The sequence below is a fragment of the Podarcis raffonei genome, chromosome 10, assembly GCF_027172205.1.
Source record: "Podarcis raffonei isolate rPodRaf1 chromosome 10, rPodRaf1.pri, whole genome shotgun sequence".
Taxonomy (NCBI): domain Eukaryota; kingdom Metazoa; phylum Chordata; class Lepidosauria; order Squamata; family Lacertidae; genus Podarcis; species Podarcis raffonei.
In genome coordinates this window covers 3,275,001-3,294,883 of record NC_070611.1, presented here as the reverse complement: position 1 = coordinate 3,294,883, position 19,883 = coordinate 3,275,001, and the positions used below count along the sequence as shown (strand labels likewise).

General features: G+C 44.1%; 1 protein-coding gene across 1 annotated transcript in view; it reads right to left on the bottom strand.

The window, feature by feature from the left end:
• ELAPOR2 (endosome-lysosome associated apoptosis and autophagy regulator family member 2) overlaps positions 1-19,883 on the bottom strand; it is an 84,817-nt gene that overhangs the window by 4,577 nt on the left and 60,357 nt on the right. Inside the window, exons 7-20 of the mRNA XM_053407389.1 lie at positions 18,839-18,991; positions 17,420-17,508; positions 14,725-14,905; positions 13,260-13,388; positions 12,240-12,330; positions 11,503-11,605; positions 10,757-10,894; positions 9,632-9,895; positions 8,865-9,038; positions 5,999-6,188; positions 4,880-4,976; positions 4,089-4,190; positions 2,665-2,791; positions 1,158-1,336 (exon numbers count right to left, since the gene is read on the bottom strand). Coding sequence (XP_053263364.1) covers positions 1,158-1,336; positions 2,665-2,791; positions 4,089-4,190; positions 4,880-4,976; positions 5,999-6,188; positions 8,865-9,038; positions 9,632-9,895; positions 10,757-10,894; positions 11,503-11,605; positions 12,240-12,330; positions 13,260-13,388; positions 14,725-14,905; positions 17,420-17,508; positions 18,839-18,991 — 2,017 coding nt within the window. The remainder of the gene's footprint in view (positions 1-1,157; positions 1,337-2,664; positions 2,792-4,088; positions 4,191-4,879; positions 4,977-5,998; positions 6,189-8,864; positions 9,039-9,631; positions 9,896-10,756; positions 10,895-11,502; positions 11,606-12,239; positions 12,331-13,259; positions 13,389-14,724; positions 14,906-17,419; positions 17,509-18,838; positions 18,992-19,883) is intronic.

The following is a 19,883-nucleotide window of genomic DNA, read 5'->3' as shown; positions in this document are numbered from 1 at the left end:
CAATTGCAGGGTCAGGGTTAGTTCGGATGGCGAGAGCTGGTCCTTGAGGTACTGGGATCCTGAACTGCATAATATATAAAAGGATGTCACATAGAGGAGGGAGAAAGGTTGTTTTCTGCTGCTCCAGAGAAGCGGACACGGAGCAATGGATCCAAACTACAAGAAAGAAGATTCCACCTAAACATTAGGAAGAACTTCCTGACAGTAAGAGCTGTTTGACAGTGGAATTTGCTGCCAAGGAGTGTGGTGGAGTCTCCTTCTTTGGAGGTCTTTAAGCAGAGGCTTGACAACCATATGTCAGGAGTGCTCTGATAGTGTTTCCTGCTTGGCAGGGGGTTGGACTCAATGGCCCTTGTGGTCTCTTCCAACTCTATGATTCTATGATTCCATAAGGCTTTATAGGTCAAGACCAGCACTCTGAATTGGGCCTGGAATCTAATTGGCAGCCCGTGCAGATAGGCCAAGATTGGTGTTGTATACTCAAGCGGTCTTGCCTCAGCGAATACCCTGGCCACTGAACTCTGTGGAAGCTGATGTTTCCAAGTCATCTTCAGAGGCAGCCCCACATATAACACATTGCGGTAATCTAACCTAGAGGTTACCAGATCATAAAGGACAGAAGTTAGGTTATCCCTGTATAGACAGGGGCACAGCTGGGCTACCAGCCAAAACTGATGGAAGGCACTCAATGCCACTGAGCTCAATAGTATGAAATGGCCTCTGCTATAACCCCAGTAGAAATGGCGCCCCTGGTGGAAGCCCCAAATTTGCTCTGCTGGTGTGGCCAAGAAGGCCTGATCTCGCCACCACCCTACAGGTGTGCTGCAGTGCCACCTATGTGGGGAGAGCAGCTACATGCAGGGCAGACATTGGTAATCTTTCATAATATGGCGCCCTGCGCAATGCCAAAATATGGTGCCTCCCAATGGATCTTCTCAATTTTGCATAGCAGCTTCTACAAGAAAGCAGTCAATAAAACTGAAAAGAAGAAACTCAAATAGTACAGAGAGATGGGTATTGCTCCTGTGAGAGTATATCCAAAACCATCAGGTAGCACACGGTTAAGCAACAGATGGTGGCCCAAGTATACTGTCCACTGGCAAAGCTTCTGGTCAGTTAGGTATCACGTATAATCTTATGGAACACAAAATACTTACTTTTTATTTTTCTTCCAGAAATAGCAGGTTAAGGCAATCAGCAGGACACCTGTGAAAGCACCAACACCTGCACCAACCTTTAGCCAGAACTCCACTGTTTCACAAATGATTGTCTTTTTTTCAGGCAGGGAAACCCCTTTTGTACAAAGCTTTGGTTCATTCCATACATATAAGGTTTCCTAAGGAATGAATGAATGAATGAATGAATGAATGAATAAATCATTTTTAAGCCTGAAATCTTACACACGATTACTAAGGAGTAAATCCCACTGAACTCACTTGGACTTACTTAAGAATAGACATGAATAGGATTGCACACAAAGTCAGTAACTTCCAAATTGCATAGCATGAGATTACTTGAGGTGGTAGCATGAGATTACTGGTGGTTCCCTCATTGCGAGAGGGAACCAAGGAAAGGGCCTCTTCGGTAGGCCTACCCACCCTGTAGAACACCCTCCCAGCGATGCCAAACAGATAAACAACTGTGATTTTTAAGACATCTGAAGGCTGTCTTCAGGGAAGTTTTCAGTGTGTGGTGTTGTATGGTGCTTTTACTATTTTTTTGTTGGGAGCTGCCTAGAGTGGCCGGGGCAACCCAGTCAGATGGTCAGCATATAAACAAACTTATTATTATTATTATTATTATTATTATTATTATTAAATTATAAAACCGTTAAAGGCTCCCACTGTGGATAATTGGTTCACCTTTAGTGCAGGGATCAACTGACTGCAGCCTTGCATGGTCTATTTTTTAAAAAATTAACTAGCATCCCAATGGTCTACTGATTTCCATTAAATTTGCAAAGGATGGTTGCATACTCACTCACCTCTTAAGTGCTCCTGAACAGTATATAAGAAGCACCTTACTGAAATTTAAGAAGCACCTTGCTAGGGAGGTCGGCTCAGATGAGCATTCTCAGCAAGGATTCCAGCAACCAGCAGGCAATAGGAATATATTTATATGCATATTATTTAATGGTACATTATCCCCTTTCTGTCCCATGAAGCCATATTCCAAGTAGCTAATACCCTAAACCTTTCCTGTGGATTCAGGGCATCTTATAGCATTTATCTCTATCCCCAAAGGCTTTAAAATCTATGCAGTGCTTTTTATATATAAAAGAAACAGAAAGTGCCACCCTTTTAACATTTGGAGGAGGGGAGGTACCTGTACTGCGCATCCTTGAGTACCCCCAGGAAAAAAGCACTGACTCTATGTAAGTTGACCAGAGGTCAGCTGAGAGCCTACAGACCACTTCTTGCCTTGCACTCCTTCTTTGGTATTCATGCCGTGTTTTGCATAAGGCCTAAGATTAATAGTGTTTCATAAAGTGCCTTATGTTTCAGCTGATTCCTGAGGAGGAGAATCCTGTTCTAAAATCATGTCATGCCCTCCATAGAAGTTTGCAGGTGGAGTGTTTCTAATGCCCTCCCCCCCCCCTTGGGATTGCCTTTGGAAACTCCAGCCTTTTCAGTCCCCTGCCTTGATGTGCAACCTGTTTATTACCTGATGCCCCTTTTTACAGGCCCCTTCAATCTCATGATAGTCCTGCTCTGTGCACAAGGGGCAGGCTTCTGCACTTTCCCACAAGAAGTGGAATGTACACCCGTCACAGGTACCTGCAGGGCAAGAACTAGAAGAAGAGAAATGCTCGTGTTATAAACGGAAATGAAGAAAGCTTGGGGGGGGGGTTAGTTGAGTTCATTCTCACATAACAATTTCCAGAAATGCAATAACAGTGCAATAGTGGTGAATCTATATTAGAGCACCCACACACCATTCAGCTTTACTTGTTGTTCTGTGATGCTTCTTCAGTGCTACAGCATTCTGGCCATCCAGAGTGGGACTGTCACAAAAGGGCTGAACATGAGACTCTAATCTCAGGGCCCCATGTTGGATGCAAGATTCCTGCATTGCGGGGGCTGGACTAGATGACCCTTGTGCTCCCTTCTTACTCTGCAGTTCTATGATTTTATGAAATGGGACCCAAAAATGTGGAACATTTGTGATATAAAAAGTTACAGCATTTCAGCAGGAAGCATGCACTGACTGAAAACAAGGCAACATGTCCAACCCTAAAACTTCTGCAGGGGCAAATAGCACTGAAGCAGGGGTTGTGGATACCATCATGAGCACAAATCATGATGAATGCACATGAAAAAGGATGCCTGGAGGGGCCCTGTATTCTGGGAGTCCAAAACAAAATATCTGTTGTCATGCCACTGCTAGGTAGATACAGCTCTGACCACATGCAGATCCCTGCACAAGGAAGCTTCACCACAGCAGAATGATAGGACACCATTTTGAGGCTAAATCTGTCATAAATGACAGGGCTAATTTATACTTGCATATACGGCTCTTTAGAGTTCATCACTCACCTACAGAATACTCAGCCTGAAGCTGAATGGGTGAATTGGCCAATGTCTGAATTGATGGACTGCGGATATGAAAATTCTGCCGGCTTTGATCTGTGTCTAAGAATTGCAAGTCCCCATCTAATGTTGTGGTTACAGGAGCAACTCTAAGTGAAATAAGCAATGGTGCACGTGTGTGAAGCTCTTCACACAACACAGGACACATAATTCATTTAGTCCTGTGAGCCTGCCATTCCCCTTGTGGCCATTGCAACAAGCCTTGGCTGATGGTGCTCAGGACTAAGGGGGCAAGTCCTAACTTTTTGCAGGCGGTCTTTGCTGCCTTGGTGGCCCTTAGATCAGGGCCTTCAATCATCTTGTAACACAGCAAGGTCCCGTTCTCTGCATTTCCTCTGGTCTGACCCCAGATCTGTGACAAGAAAGAGTTTTGCCATTCCATAACAGTTTGCAACTAGTTGTGCTGGAGGGCCAGTTTGGAAGAGGAGTGGCCAGAGATGGGTACAAGCCCCCATTCTCAAGAGCTCTGCCACCCCTGGTGTCATCACTAACAAATACCTGGGAACTGAAATTTCTCCTTGGTCAGATTTTGTTGGGTTACATCTCAGTATCACGACAGAAGCACGTCCATTTTCACAAGTGGCTGTAACTCTTGAAGACCTAAACAGAAATGAAAACAATTTGTTTGTTATTTTCGGCTTCTGCTTTCCAAGAGCACCTCCTATGCGTGGTGTGCCGCCCATGGTGACGTGACACCCAGCGAGGTGGAGGGTGCGCGGAGCATGTGGGGGGGGTGGCCGTGATGGTTTGCCCCTCCCTGGTGGTGCCGGGGCAATGCGCTCTCCTCCGCCAGTGCATATGTTAGCATTTCATGAACGAGCCTAGATACCCTGTATCTATGAGGAGTTCAGTAGTTTTTGCTTCTGGTCTAGACTAAGCACAGCTTGTTGTGTCATCTGAACCCAGCAAATAACAGTTTGTTAACCACAGCTAAGTTCACCATGGTTAGTGATAAGCCAACTTCAAGCAATAGTTTGTGAAACTAGCTCCCCTTTCCCCCCGTCCCCGGTAAGATTAACCACAGTTTGGAGTGCAGACATAAAACTAAACTGTGGTTAATCTAAAGCAGAAGCTTCCCTTCTCCTGGTGACTGTGGCTTGTCTGCAGCTAAGAGAGAGAGAGACTTGTTGAGTAAAATGTAGTAACAGCCGGAATGGATATAATAAATTGTTGGTGTCCCCTGGTTCTATAGCGTTGGCCTCTTATAATTGTGTGGATTTCCTCTGAATTTTTACATTCCAGCAAAGAGTAAAGCTTAATGCACCTGTAGGGTTGATGCTTCTACTTACTTGTAATAGAAATACACATCAGGTATTGTCTTTTCAGAATGCTCAAATATTTCTGGCTTAACATTAATATTTCCCAGAGTTGTTTCAATGGTGGCTCCTGCAAATAAAAATAAATCATCTCAATATCCTGAAGGAATAAATGTTGACATTGAGAAAGAAAGTTCTCTCATATTTTATATGCATTTATATATACAGTGGTACCTCAGGTTACAAAAGCTTCAGGTTACAGACTCCGCTAACCCAGAAATAGTACCTCGGGTTAAGAACTTTGCTATAGGATGAGAACAGAAATTGTGCTCTGGCAGCGTGGCGGCAGCAGGAGGCCCCATTAGCTAAAGTGGTGCTTCAGGTTAAGAACAGTTTCAGGTGAAGAACGGACCTCCGGAACGAATTAAGTACTTAGCCCGAGGTACCACTGTACATACAGTGAAGTGCCAGCATTTGAGAAAAATTAATCAGTTCCCAAATTCATCAGTTCCCAAGGGCTGTGGGGGGAAGGGCTGGCAAGAGCACGCATGGGCTTCCTCCTGAGGCCAGCCTGGTGATGGGCAGCCATGAGCCCCTCAGCAGAAATCATCACCCAGGCAGAAGGCACTGCCAGGCACTGCCAGGCACAGAGGGAGGTTGCCATGGTAACATGGGGTGTGATGTCACTGCAGGAAAAGAGGGTCTCCTTTTACACAGTTTTTTGGCAAGGCATTCTGGGAACGAGGAGGAGGAAGCAGGGTGGCTGAAGGCAGGCTGGGACAGAGGCACAGAGGTGCCTTGGAAACCACCCACCCCTCCACCCAAGACCCAGCGTAAGTAGGTGTGAATGAAGCATATTTCTTAACGACCCTCGACTCCGCTGTGCCTTGATTTCCCAAAGGAAACACCAGCCTGGTGCAGCCGCTTGGCAGAGAGTGGGGTGGGGTCCCCCAGTGTGTCCCACGTGTTATACAGGTGCCATCCTTGGGGGAGACACATAAGCAGATCCCAGCCAATCCCCAAGTGGCAACTTTGCAGGCTGGGTGTAGTTGCTGGATTAGGCCATGTAACCTCCTCCTCCTCCTCCTCTCCTCCCGTGGCTTTAGAGCTGTTCAGCCTTGATCAGAACAAGCAGAAGATTAAAGCACTTACCGAGAAACACATCTGCAAGGCTGCTGGAGTGAAGTGCCAAAGCAGTTCGGAATCCCTTGCTGTCAGGTGGGATGATGGTAGACTGGCAGACAAAGGCCCGTACAATGTCGGAATAATCTTCTGAGTCAGCAACCATGTCCTTTAGCTTGATATCTGTGATATTGTCTGCACAAATTGCTGTCATTTCTCCCTGTAGACATTAAATGAACAGGGAGATAATTTTCTTGTTTTCATGCTGGATTTCCTACCTTCTTGCAAATCAGAGGTCAGGCACTTCTTGCTGCAGCTGAAAACCAATTTGCCACCAAATTATAAAGACAATCACAAAACTTGAGCTGCACCATCATGGAAGAACCCAGGCAATTCCTTTAAAGATCATCAAGCAGTTACCCCCTTTAGAAAATATATAATTAGAACTGATCTTGAGAAATAGCTGTTGCTTCTTTTTTAAGATATCCATTAATGAACTATGTTGCTGTCTTGCAGGGCATTGTGAATTGCTAGCTAAATGCAGTTTGGCCTTTAGATAATGATACATTAGCTCACTAAAACTTTAAAGTGAGAATTTGGTGAACAGAAGGGGTACCTTTCATGGATGGCATCAGCAAAATGGCTGGCATATTTCACCATGTAGTGTCTGTGTAATTGCACCCTAATTATAGACCTCTTTAGTTTTCCCAATAAATCAATGTGGAAATATTTATTCATATTATTCAAATATAACAAAACTTCATACAATTTGCAGACACCCAGCATTTCACAGTAGCAGTAACAAAACTGCTTAAATAGGGTAGCACAGAATATTCTCCAGGTTAAAGTTTCAGGATGCAAATATTTGGGCAGGGGGCGGGATTAATTCCTCCCAAAACATTTTGTGCAGACATTAATCTTTTAATTCATATCTGATTCTTTGGTTCCTGCTCCCTCAGTTTTGGTTGCCTTTTTGTCATTGTATACATGCCTGCTCTTATGGGATCACATCCTGAATGGGAGGACATGAAGGCGGTCCACAGCCAACCAGATCTGGTTATGTGATGATGCCATTGAAGGCAAATGGGGACATCTAAGAGTGGAAGAGAGGCCTCCAAGGCCAGTTGCATGGGTGATCCCAACAAATCCATAACCATGTCCATGCTACGTAGCAAAGCATACCACCAAGAGGGAGAGTAACTCAGGCAACATAAATCTTCCTTTCTCAAGGAGTGGGAAACGGCACCTTTAACACTGCCAGCAATCTTTGCAAAGAAATGAGCAGTTTTGCCTCAGCCCTAAATTAAGTAACTATGAGCAACCTTTGGGCATATGGCGTGGGCAGCAAGAGTATATCCGCATTAGCTACCCAGTGTGTACCCTTCCCCTCCCCCATGCACCGTGCAATGCTTGCCCCGGCTTCCTCATGAGCAAAGCCCTCCCATCTGCTCCTGCTGCACTTTCAAGTAATATGATGAGCATCCCCTCAATTCCTTCATCCAAGTTATTTGTAAAGATGTTGAACAACAACAGGCCCAGGACAGAACCCTGCAGCCCCCCATTTTCTCCCATGACAAGGAACCATTAATGAGTACTTGGTGGATTTGGTTAGTCAACCAGCTGCAAATCTACCTAACAGTTACCTCATTCAACCCACACTTTACCAGCTTCCTCGCAAGGATATCATAGGGGGCTTTGTCAAAAGCCTTACTGAAATCAAGACACACCACATCCACAGCATTTCCCTGATCCACCAAGTTTGTAATTCCATCAAAAAAGGAGACAGATTAGTATGGCATGCCTTATTTTTGAGAAACCCATACTGCGTCTTAGTAATCACAGCATCCTTTTCTAAGTGCTCACAGGCCGACTGTTGAATTAAATGTTATAGGACCTTTCCTGGTATCAGCATCAAGCTCACTGTTTGATAGTTACCTGGGTCTTCTTTCTTCCCCTTTCTAAAAATGGAGACAACATTTGCCTGCCTCCAGTCCACAGAGACTTCACCTGTTCTCCCAAAATTCTCAAATATACACACTACTCCTGCTAAATAGCTATCTGGGCATCTTCTTCTTCAGACTTGTGCTCTGACCTGGATAGAAGGATCAACGCCATCACCATACCCCTTCCAGCTCAGTTAAACCCCCTCATCTGACGTGGCCCATGAGCAACCAGAGGCTTCTCCTGCTGCTCCTGTTGCTTTAAGCCCCCCTAGACCTTGGAGACAGAGGAGAGAATCTCTCTGGGACCACCTCTTCCACCTCTCTGCTCTTCCCCCATCTCCTCTCCTTCTTCCTCTTGACTACCTGGACTCTTCCTCTTCTTCCACCCCCAGTTCCTGCCCCACAAATCACTGGAATTGGGGGGGGGGGGTTTCCTTGTTGTTAGACAGAAACAGCATAATTGGGGGGGGATCAGTAGTGTGATCTCCACCGTGAGAATGAGCAGCAGACTTCTCTCAATGTGCTCTTTCTCAAGGTGTGTGAATTAGAAAAAGAATCCCCCAAACGAAATGGGTTGTTGTTGTATCAGTTTCAGTAAAGTATTTTTAAATACATATAAATATATTCTTCTACTAGTTTAGCAAGAAGTACATATTATGTAGGAACTTTTTTCATGAATATATTAATTTATTATTATTTCAAAAGAGTAAATAAATAAATATAAATGCATTATTAAAAATTCATCGCAAATTCAGGAGAGAAGGGGTGCAAAAGACCCCAGGAGGGGTGGGAGTGGCATTTCCCAATTTATCAAGGCATGAGTACTGGCACCTCATTTTTTTCAGGGAAGGGACTGGCACTGGCACATGGAAGGCTAGGAGATGCCCTGGTTTGATGGCCTCCTCTTTTCCCATGTGGGATGGAGTGCTAGCCTTAGAAAGGCAGATGCCTACTTGGTTTCCACACAGGCTGATGTTGAAGAAGTGGAAGAATTTTGTTCCTTTTGCCGTAAAGCTTGGTCCGTTCATTAATGAGCCTCCTTTGCTCAGGTTGCTGAAGTCGTAAGTCCGGCTCTGGTTGTTCTTGACATATGAGAACAAGCAGTCACTGAAACAGGCGGAATGGTCCTTAAGAAAGGAAAGCAAAATGAAAGTGAAGGCAAGTTTCAGATAATCAAGTTGTAAACTCTGCACCAGAAGAAGCAAACCCACACAAATGGTCATTAGGATCAATCAAAAGCGCCCAGGAGGCAGGTCCACTGCATTTGCTATGCGGGGCACTGTTACCTTTAAAACTCTGGAGTTTCCTGAAATTAGTATACTTCTCTATGTACCTTTTAAAATAAATTGTGCTCAACAAACTCGAGCATTTGGGGAAACATTGAATCCCGTGGGGGAGGGGGCTGCTCAAATATCTTCCCTACTGTAAAAGTACAATGAAGTTAAACAACGACAAATTTCATGTAAGACTTAGATGGCTTAGAGTGTAGACCTTTCAATAGCTATTCCCTTGAGAGCTAAATGCAAACTCCAAATTCAGAGCCAGAGAACTCTGATGACCAGATGATGGGACATGCCACCTGAGTTAACTATCTCACTTTTGTTCCACTTGTGAGCTTGTTGACCACTGCTTTAAAAAGTACTGAACCATTGACTTCATTCAAGTTATTCTTATCTTTGTCTGTTTTTAAACATCAAAACTACTGATGGCACCTGTCTACCTTGGTGCTTTGGCTGCCAGGCCCACAAGGGATACATGGTTCTTGGCTGTACATTTGATGAATTGACAGGTAGGTTTGAGGAGGACACTCCTTGCATTGGTTGGTTTCCTTGTCTATGTAGTGACCAGCAGGGCAGGGAATGCAGGAGGAGCCAGACTGTTCAGAACCAACGGCACAGGCACGGCACGATGAGGCAACACCATCGACTGCATTGGTCACAGTAATCGAGTAGATCTTTGCCACATCATTGATGAGCTTCCTGGTCTGGAAGAGCAATGGGCAAAAATAACTCATACTGAGAGGACACACTACCATTTCCTCAAATACATCGCCTTTATTCTCTCACTGCTGATGCTAACCTTGCAAAACATAGGAACCTTTAATAGCCAGACAGCAATGGAAAGCAAGGTGACTCCAGGAGCTCCTGGCAAGACAGTTGGGCAGTTGAGTTAATCTAGGGGTGTTGACCTGGAGCATGGCCTACCACACTGTTGTAAGCCCCCTGAGCCGTACAGAACACCCCACAGATCAGTAAATCATTTTCAGGGATCACTAATAGGCTAGGAAGTGCATTTCTCAGCTGGATGATGAGCTGACCTCCCAGCTGCTGCTGCTGCTGCTGCTGCTGATCTCCTTCTGCAATCTCATTTAAACTGGCAGCCCAGCACAATTTGCTGATCTTTGAAGTCAAAGAGGGACAGGCGGCTTTTATTTTATTTCTTAATTCCATTTATATTCAGTCCTTCCTCCAAGGAGTCCATACATTCTCCTTCCTTCTCTTTCGACACCCAGTTCATGCTCACAAGAACCCTGAGAGGTTAGGATGGCAGAGAATGATTTGCTCAAGATCATCTAGAAATCTTCACCACCCTGACTTCAGATACTTCTGTAGAGTCTTGACCTGCAGAAATGGATCTGTGGATAACAGGGACATGCGGGTTGGCAGAGCGTAGGACTGGAGCCCAAAGTTGGGGCACATACCCATTGCACCCAAACTTCCCCTGGTGGCTTAGAATGTGGCAAGCCTCCCAAAACTGCCTAAAAAAAGTTTTGTTCCACAGCATTAGTGTTTTCTGAAACCTAATGAAATATGTTCATTTCCACTAAGATGCCTGTGCTACTTACATCTTGGCCTTGATTTGTTCTCTGGAAAGCCCATGTGAATGTAAAAGAAGCGTTTTTGGAAATGATGTGAGCATACGACTGCTTCTCCTTAGTTCCGCTCCACGATTCCACTACATTTGTGTTCTTTTTATTGATGTCCTAGAAGCAAAGGACATAAAGTAAACATACAGTGTCAATTAGCAGAACTTGGGCTATTTACTAAAGCAGACATGCCAACTTTCATCATTGTAGGTGTTTGTGCTACTGCTTTGGCCACAAGGAAGAGATCTTATACCAGATTCTCTCTTGTCAGGAACTTTTCACTCAGTTCCCTTCATTTTCTTTTCCTACATTATTCCACATACCTACTAGTAGCAATCTAGAATCCTGGTAACATGACACCATTGTGCTTGATTAAACTGCCCTATAAGTCATTAGCCCTTGGAAATGGTGTGGGGAAAACAGGAATGAGATATCCCATCCTTGGTATATGCCCAGGAACAAAAACCTCTGGAATTACTGGGCTCAGAGCTGTTTATGGTGTTTCCTAGTTTCATATGTTGTGATGAATTTGCTTAATTTATATGTTATCATAATTTAATGTTTGAACTGGATAGAGATAAAGTGTATAAAAATGTGAATATCTTATTAAAAAATTAAAAAATAATAATTTCATGACCCACCTTGTAAAAAAGGTGGATATAAATCTATTCAGCAAATGTAAATAAATAAAGGCAAGTCAAAATGTTGAACATGTCCTTGCTTACCACCATGAAATACAGCACACAATCTGCCGAACAGACAGTTTCAAACACGAACGCAATCCGTCCAAGTTCTGACCCCGTCGCCCCTGCTATGGAAGTCGGAGGCCTGTTCAACACAGAAGAAATGGCACAATTACTAGGTCCTTCCAAAGGTCCCTGCCAGAGTGAAACACCCAAATGAAGGCGCAAGCCAGTTTCTCACACAAAAGTGCTGAAGAATAGCTCCTCTCCATTTTGCCTCACCTTGCAGGTTCTGTAAATGCTGGAAACAGATTTCATTTTTTAAATGAAAGCTGGGGATGTGGGGACTATAGATCATCCAAGTGCAGGTGGGGGGCAGGGATATGCTCCCATGTCTTCCCTGCAGATACCCATGTGGATGTGGTACAAAGTTGAGGGTGGGCTTAAATGCTCCCCGACTTAAAATGTCAATGAAAGCAACGTGTTAGAAGATGACTCATTGGATCATGTTCTCTGGATGCCCTCAGAGGTCTCACATTCAAGTAAATGGGTGCGCACTAATGAAGTGATCAGTTGTGTGTCCACCCTGCCCCATCGACACATGTCTCCAGCAGAAACTGCATTTGTCTTCACAGATCTGCTTCATGTGGCGTTTAGGACCTCAGTCCCCATTTATAACTTTCTTCCTCATGTTGTCTAAGCACAAACCATTTGAGATAGAATATAACGTAAGAGAGGGGGAAGGTGAGGAATAGCATAGAAATTTAATGATTCCTTACTTAAATCCTGGTACATGAAGATTCACAATGAGATAATCGTTATCCGTCCCTCCTGCCCCACTTCGGATGTGGTCACCAGCTACTTCCCAGCCTGAACAAGAAAACCCCCCGTGTAAATATAATCTTGCATGTTGGTTTATTAAAAAGTATACAGAAATCACAGAGGGAGGGGGAATATCCAGGTGCATCAACTGGTTAAACAAAGCTGGCTCAAGTCTACGGGAATCTATGTAACTGATTGTTTTATTCCAGCCTAAGGTACGTGTTTAAAATAAAAGAAAAGAAATCTGTGGCACAGTAGGAAAATAACTCAGGTATCCATAATTTCAAACAAACCAGTGGGCAAACGTTCCTTTCTGTAATTTTATGGGATAAACCCACATTACTTCAACAAAACCTCAGTTACAATATCTGAAAGAAACAAGTAATCTTGCCTGTTGTTGATCTTTCTCAGAGCCAATATAAGCAAAATCCTCCTTGGGCTCTACTGCAGTGTTCCAGTGCCCCTGCCCCATTTAAAAAAACTCTATTTATGCAGAAAACTAGCAAGTCAGGGAAGAGGCTATACTGGAATTCCGTGGACACAGAGTTTTTATGGAGGAGTCATTATTCTTGTGACAGTCCACAAACACACTTGCAGTCTGACTGATGCAACCCTGCCTGGTTGGTACCATCCATTATTTTCTGAATGTGTACCTCTTTTCCATAGTTCCTACTGGAGCTCGTGGACCCTCCTTCAGTGACAAAGATAAACTGAACCAACAAATAAAACTACTAATTTACAAATGCTGCTGATGAGCTTGGGGGAAAACCAACAATAATGATATTTAGCTTTTATCCAGAGATTTTCCAAAGAGCCCAACATATCCCACCTCAACAACTTTTACCACAGCCTTTTAAAGGTTGGTCAGTATGACTATCTGTTTTTAGAAATGCCACAGGCATTCCCTTAACCCTCACATCAGCTCTTAAGAACATCCAAAGGAACAATAAGCTAGTGATGAAGGCAGACACGCTCACCATTCATCCCATCACATTTTGAATTTCCAACATTGAAACAAGAAGTCCTCATGTTGAAAGGGAGCACGTTCCACCATTTGTATTCCAGGCCCAGAGCTGGTTCTGTACCAGCAGGGCAGGCCTCGCAATCTACAAGGAGAAATGGGACAGGATGAGCCTACATGCAGAAAATCAGCCGGTTTCAGAATGAAACATTTTATTAGATGTGTTACGAATCAGGTAGAACTAGCCATTCTTGGGTGGTTCTCCATGCTGGACTGTGGGGATAAGGGCAGAGTACGCCTCAGGGTGATGGCTTCCTCCACATAAGAAATGTTGATATGGGGAAGAGGCATCCTAACTGAGAAGGCATCATGACTGGAGGAAAGTTAAAACCAAGCAGACACATTGGGGAGGACCAAGTGGCGCTGGAAGGGCATTGAAGAAGCATCCTATTACAGCTGGGGCAGAGTGATGCACTCTTTTGCATTGAGTGATACAGTGAATGGTGTCACAGGATACTGGTGCCCCAAGCACCAGCCTGTACAGCACCCTGTTGACATTCTCGAGCCACAATATGTTTATGGGGCATAAATCCATTGTCAGGTTTGTTTTAAATTTACGTTTTTGCCTGCTCTCTGCTTATTTAATTTGATGCACTATTGTTGCTTTAAGCACTGCAAGCTGCCCTGAGATCTTTGGACATAGGACAATATTCTGAAATAAATAAATTATCCCGTGTATGGTAGCTTTAAAAAGAGTTGTACTGTATTAGGCAAAAAACAAAAATAAATAAATAATGGGTATCCTATGACTTGCAGTATGTAAAAAGTGAACACACCCACAAAAGCCGTTCTACAATAAAAAGAAAGAAAGGAGGCTGTGTGTGGACAAGTTGCCTGGTGTTGGAGGAAGTCAGCCAAGGAAGAAGGCAGGGAAGAGTTTAGTTTTTTGTAATAAAGCTGAAAGAGGCAACACGGCCCTTGGTGTTTGAGCCTTCTTTTCGTGGCGTCTGGTGAAATGGATCTTACAGATTTAAAGAATGAGATAATATCCCGCAAGATCCTGTGAAGCATAGATGACCATGCAATGAGTGCATAAGCCAAGGACAATGGTGCCTCTATATCATCTTCAGAAGGTGGGATAGAAATAATTCTCTCTCCCAAGCCAGGCAGGCCAGCAAGTGCCACAACAGTGGGCTGTACCCAACAGGCCTGCTAAGCTGGCAGCAAGGCTTCCGTCAGCAGAACAACGAGAGAAACAGTTTTCTGGCATTTCCCCCTCCACTTCTCCCTCCCCCCCCCCTCGAGAAGAATATCTGTTCCAAAGGGTTGGGGAACCATTTGGAGCAGATTTATTGGTAGGGAGGGTGGACTGCAAGTGGGGGGGGGGGTGATCTCTCCATTCCACCAGCAAAAGTGTACCATCAGTTGAGCAACAGGGTGGGATTCAACCTGATCTTTTCAATGGGCTCAGGTTCTCATACCCCGAGTTCCGTCAGAAAACATGCCCAGGGGGCAAGGAGTGCAGAAAGAGGAGCGGTTGTTGTAGAATCCAGGGTTGCAAGGTGGGCACTCCTTCCTCTCTCCAGAAGGAGGCAGCTTCACTGCTTCGGAAAGATCTTCCCTACAGATCTTAGGCTCCACCCATTTGTACATGAGCTGAGTCTGAAAGAAAGAGAGAAAATATGTGAAGTTAAGATAAGGAATATTTTACTCAGCGATTCACAGGACTGAACAATTCTTAGGAAAACAGTCAGAGAGGGGAGGGAGGAATGTGACCCAAGTGGTTCTCCCCTGCAGAAAACAAATGCCAGCAAGCCAATGAACCCCTTAGAGAAGTTCCCATCAGACAGTCACACAATTACTGTAACAACCTTGCAAAGTGGTCCCTTCTCATTGACTTTTCCCCCATCCATCCCCTCCCAGGCCTACCCTGTCATCCTCTTATTGGCGGCATTCTGGCAGAACACCAACAGACTCTCCCTGTGAACTGGATCCCTATGAAACCAGGGTTTCGGATCGCAGAGAGAGCTTACACATCATAATTAACTGTTTTAATGGGCTTGTTCCATTGCACAGTTCAACTGTGCGTGTTTGTTTTAATGTTTGGATCGGATTGTTTTATTTATGCATGCTCATATTTTGTAATTTCTCTGGTGGATTGAGCAGCCGAGACCAAGAGGAAGGTGGTTTCTGCACGTGCTGTAGAGGGAAGTGAGGTGGGGGGGGGGACTCATCCACCTGCAAAGGTGGCCCATCTAGGAGGAGGAAATGCTGATCCTAAACCTCCACTGCTTTGTGAGACATCTCCAGGAGGAGAAAAGGCTAAGGAGTAAACCTGACAGCAATCTGGAGTCCTTAAGATGATTGGATGGCACCTTGAACGCCTTTTCCCTGCAACTCCTGCAGCCAAGCTGGTGCCAAACACCTTGCTCTGCTTTCCTTTGGACCACATCAGCGAGGCTGAGAGGGGGGTCTTGTCATCTGGGCAGCCCAGGACCTCCAGACAAGCTGCCCCGGCTTATGCCCCGGAAAGGTCACTTCATTGCTGCTAACACAGCAGTTTGACTTCACCTCCAGAGGCATACTCCATTGTCTCTCAAGACAGAGGGATGCCAACAGTATTTTGTAATTGGTTTTATACCTGCTTAAAAGTCCATTTAGCAAGTCAGCAGTATATTAATAAGATGATGGTGATGATGATGATGATGATGATGATGATACAACACATGTTCAGTAGCCTTCCTTTCTGCACACACACCAGCAATGCATGAACAGCTTCCCCCTTTATGTGACTGTTAATCATAAAGGTGTTCACACATTATGTTCAACAGGTATACAGTCTGTGTCCCTGTACACACAACAGCTGAGCCATACAAATCAAGAAGTGGACATGCTTTCACACAAATACTTGTATGTGTGTAGAGACAGCTTGTTCAGTGTAATGTGTGAAGAAGCCCCGTGCAAGGGAGAAATGACTGAACAGGGAGAGACAGAAGGATAATAACAAATAACAAATGTATTGCAAGTGCTTGCATTTTACATGGTGGAAAGATAACATGGATGGCTGGGTGGATGGATCATTTTGCTGCCCTTCAATGATAACCCGTTCTGCCTTGTGAGGTCGGCCCTCTCACACTGCCTAGTCATGGGACAGGATCCAGTATCATTTTCTGCACATTCTTAAGGCCTCTGCAAATTACTACCCAGTCCTGTCACTTATTCAACCATTATTTGTGGGTAGCCAGTTCAACAGAATTTCCTGTGATCTTACATAGTCCAATCTGAAATCCACTGAATGTTTTCCATTTATTTCAGTAGCTCAAGTGAGATCACACACCTGGACAAATGTAATAAATGTGAACACAGCAAGGAAGAAAAGCATTTGCAAGGAGCCTTGTAAAAGAAAAAATGGAGTGAAAGGACAGAACCACATAGAGAGTCTAGGCACTTAAACAGCTATGTGTCAAAAGAGCTTGTGCACAATAACCAATTATTCTTCTAACATTCGTATCTACATGAGTCCCTTTCTCTGACATAAGAGTAGAGAGCTTTCTTCTATGTAGTCATTCTATATTTCAGAGGGATAATTTCCCTCTTGCTTGAGTGAAAAGGTCAGGAAGAGAAAGCAGAAGGATTGTGAGTCTAATCAAAATAAGAGAGCCTTGGGGAGGGATTTGGATTTCACAGCTCAATTACACAGTGATCTGCAATTACAGCGGGTTACCTCAACATTCAATAGTAAATGCTCTTAATTCACAAGGTTGTTGCAGAGGTCACAGAGCACAATATCATATGACCTAAAACATGTTACATAAATTCTGTGAACTTAAATAGATGATTAACTTACAAAAACTCCCACAGTCTTGCCAAGAACATTGCAAATGCTTATCTTATGAGCAGCTGGCCAACAAATAGACTGATATTTCCACTACAATTAATATCTCAAGTTTCCTTAAGCCAAGGATCAAACTTAGGTCAAGGGGGCCACTTCCAACCCCTCTCAGCTCCAGTCAGCCTGGCCATTGGCCTGAAATGGGGGGAGTTGCAGTCGAACAACACCTGGAGGGTACCATCTTGGCCGCCCTGTCTTGGGTGCAAACCATGAGGACCACCAACACTTCAGTCCACACCGTGGAAGACTCCCATGGAAATGCTTTGGGAGGGTCTGTTACTCACTTTTCCATCTCGGTCACATGGTGTGTGGATTTGGAAAAAGTCTTTCTTTGAGCAAGGAGGACGTTCAATGCATTGGCTTGATCCTTCCTCTGAAAGCAGAACAGATACTTATAAACACAGAACCCAAATTATACTTTGCACAGAATCATAGAATTGTAGAAGGGACCCCAAGGGTCATCTAGTCCAACCCCCTGCAATGAAGGAATATCAGCTGAAAGATCCATGACAGAGGGACACCCAACCTCTGCATAGATACCTCCAAGGAAGGAGAGTTCAAAGCCCCCCGAGGGAGACTGTTCCACTGTTGAACAGCTCTTGCTGTCAGAAAGTTCTTCCAGATGTTGAATTGGAATCTCCTTTCTTGCAACTTCAAGCCATTGGTCTGGGTTCATTTCTCTTCTCAATCTCCTCTTTACCATGCTAAACATACAAAATTGCCTCAACCAGTCCCTTGGATTCCAGGCCCTTGATTATCTCGGTTGCCCTCCTCTGCACATGTTACAGCTTGTTGATATCCTTCTTAAATTGTGGTGCCTAGAACTGGACACAGGGCTTCTGACAGTAAGGGTTGCTAACAGTGGAACAGTCTCCCTTGGGGGGGCTGTGGACTCTCCCTCCTTGAAGGTTTTTAAGCAGAGGTTGGATGGTGTCTGTCATGGATGCTTCAGCTGAAATTCCTGCATTGCAATGGCTTGGACTTGATGACCCTTAGGGTCCCTTCCAAGTCTACATTTCTATGATTCTATGACTCCAGGTGTGGTCTGACCAAAGCAGAATAGAGCGAAACTGTTACTTCCCTTGATTTCTACTTCTGTTGATGCACCCTAGAACAGCATTTGGGTTTGTTCGTTCATTTGCTTGCTGCTGCTGCTGCATCACACGGTTGACTCACGTTACGCTTGTGGCCTACTCGGACCCTGAGATCCTGTTCACATGGATCGCCTGGGACTTTCTGAATGCAAGCCAGATGCTCTGCCACTGACCCACAGCCCTCCCCATTGTATATCTATTGAGAGACAAGAGAGATCTGGATTCCCCAGACCAAACTGCATGCACAGAGAGGTGCCACACCATTTGGAGGAGACAGCAGAGTCCAGCATTTTTGAACCAATCATCAAATCCTTTTCAAGGAGACCCTCTCTAGGAAAACTATTTGCAGTCCTCAACATGTCTTTGCTATCTTAGATTTAAGGGCAAATTCTCTTTAGAATCTCTTGACACCACTTTATCTATGAAGCAGCCCTTTCCACAACCTCCTCAGGACATATCACAGGACATTCTCATACAACATTTTGGGGCTGGAGGGGACAAAAATAACCACAAATCAGAATTGTACACATGGCTACAAAATCCTATTCTGACATGACAGTTTATGGTTAATTTGAACTGGACCCAGCCTTTCAGATCTCTCCACAATACCTGCATAATGTGTTTCTTCCTGGCACTCGGTGCATTCCTTGGCACCCTTTTCCGAGTATGTATTCCTAGGACAGACCCGGCAAGTGGAAGAGCCTGGTGTGTTGCTGAATGTGCCAGGTTTGCAGGGAAAGCATTCAGATGTATAGGCCACTCCTATAAAGCAAATGCAATTCAGCAAGGATAGAAACAAAGGCAACAGCATTAGACCCAATTCATTAGGCTCAGCATGACTTAAGGAAAGAAGTATCCAAACACTGCATTCTTATCTTCACACTTCTTAAAAATTTTGTGATACACTACTTGGCTCAAAAAAACACAACAAAATGCATCTAAAAATGCATGTTTTCAGATAAAATATATCACAAAATACATATTTTGAAATAAAAATGTTAAATAAAAATGTTTCAATATGTGTACTATTTGCAGAAAGAAGACATGCAAAAGTAACATGAAGTCTGTTTAAAAAAAACCAAAAAAACTTATTCATTCACCCCTAATTGTCAATGATTTACTTTATCACACCTCTGGATTGTGTTGTTCTAGGATGCATGTTCCTAAGTATATCCCAAACTATAGTGAAATCTCTGTTCCAAAGCCACTTGCCACAAGACAAGGAATGTGTGCCCGCATGGAAACCGAGAAAGGTGTGGCATATGAATTTCATTTTCATTTATTTTGTTCCATTTATGAGTTGCTTCTGATGACAATATCGCAAAGTGATATTTTCACTTCCAGGAGCACTCCCATGCTCCTGTAAATCCTAAAAGCAAATCTTCTAGGTATACAGTATGTATATTGGTATCACTGCAAATCTAGTTATCCCCAACAGAGGTCAGCAGTCGTCCTGTAACTGAGGCATTCCAAAGGCATATTGTCTAAACTAAAGTCCAGTACAGATTGCGGTGAGAAAGAGGAATAACACAAAACAAGACAAATTTGCTGTATTATGTTCTCCCAACCTAAAGAAGCTTGTTGTGGAAAGGAAAGTGATACACAAAGTATGCAGCATGTACTTCCTTTAGTTTTTCCCTTTAAATTAAAAACC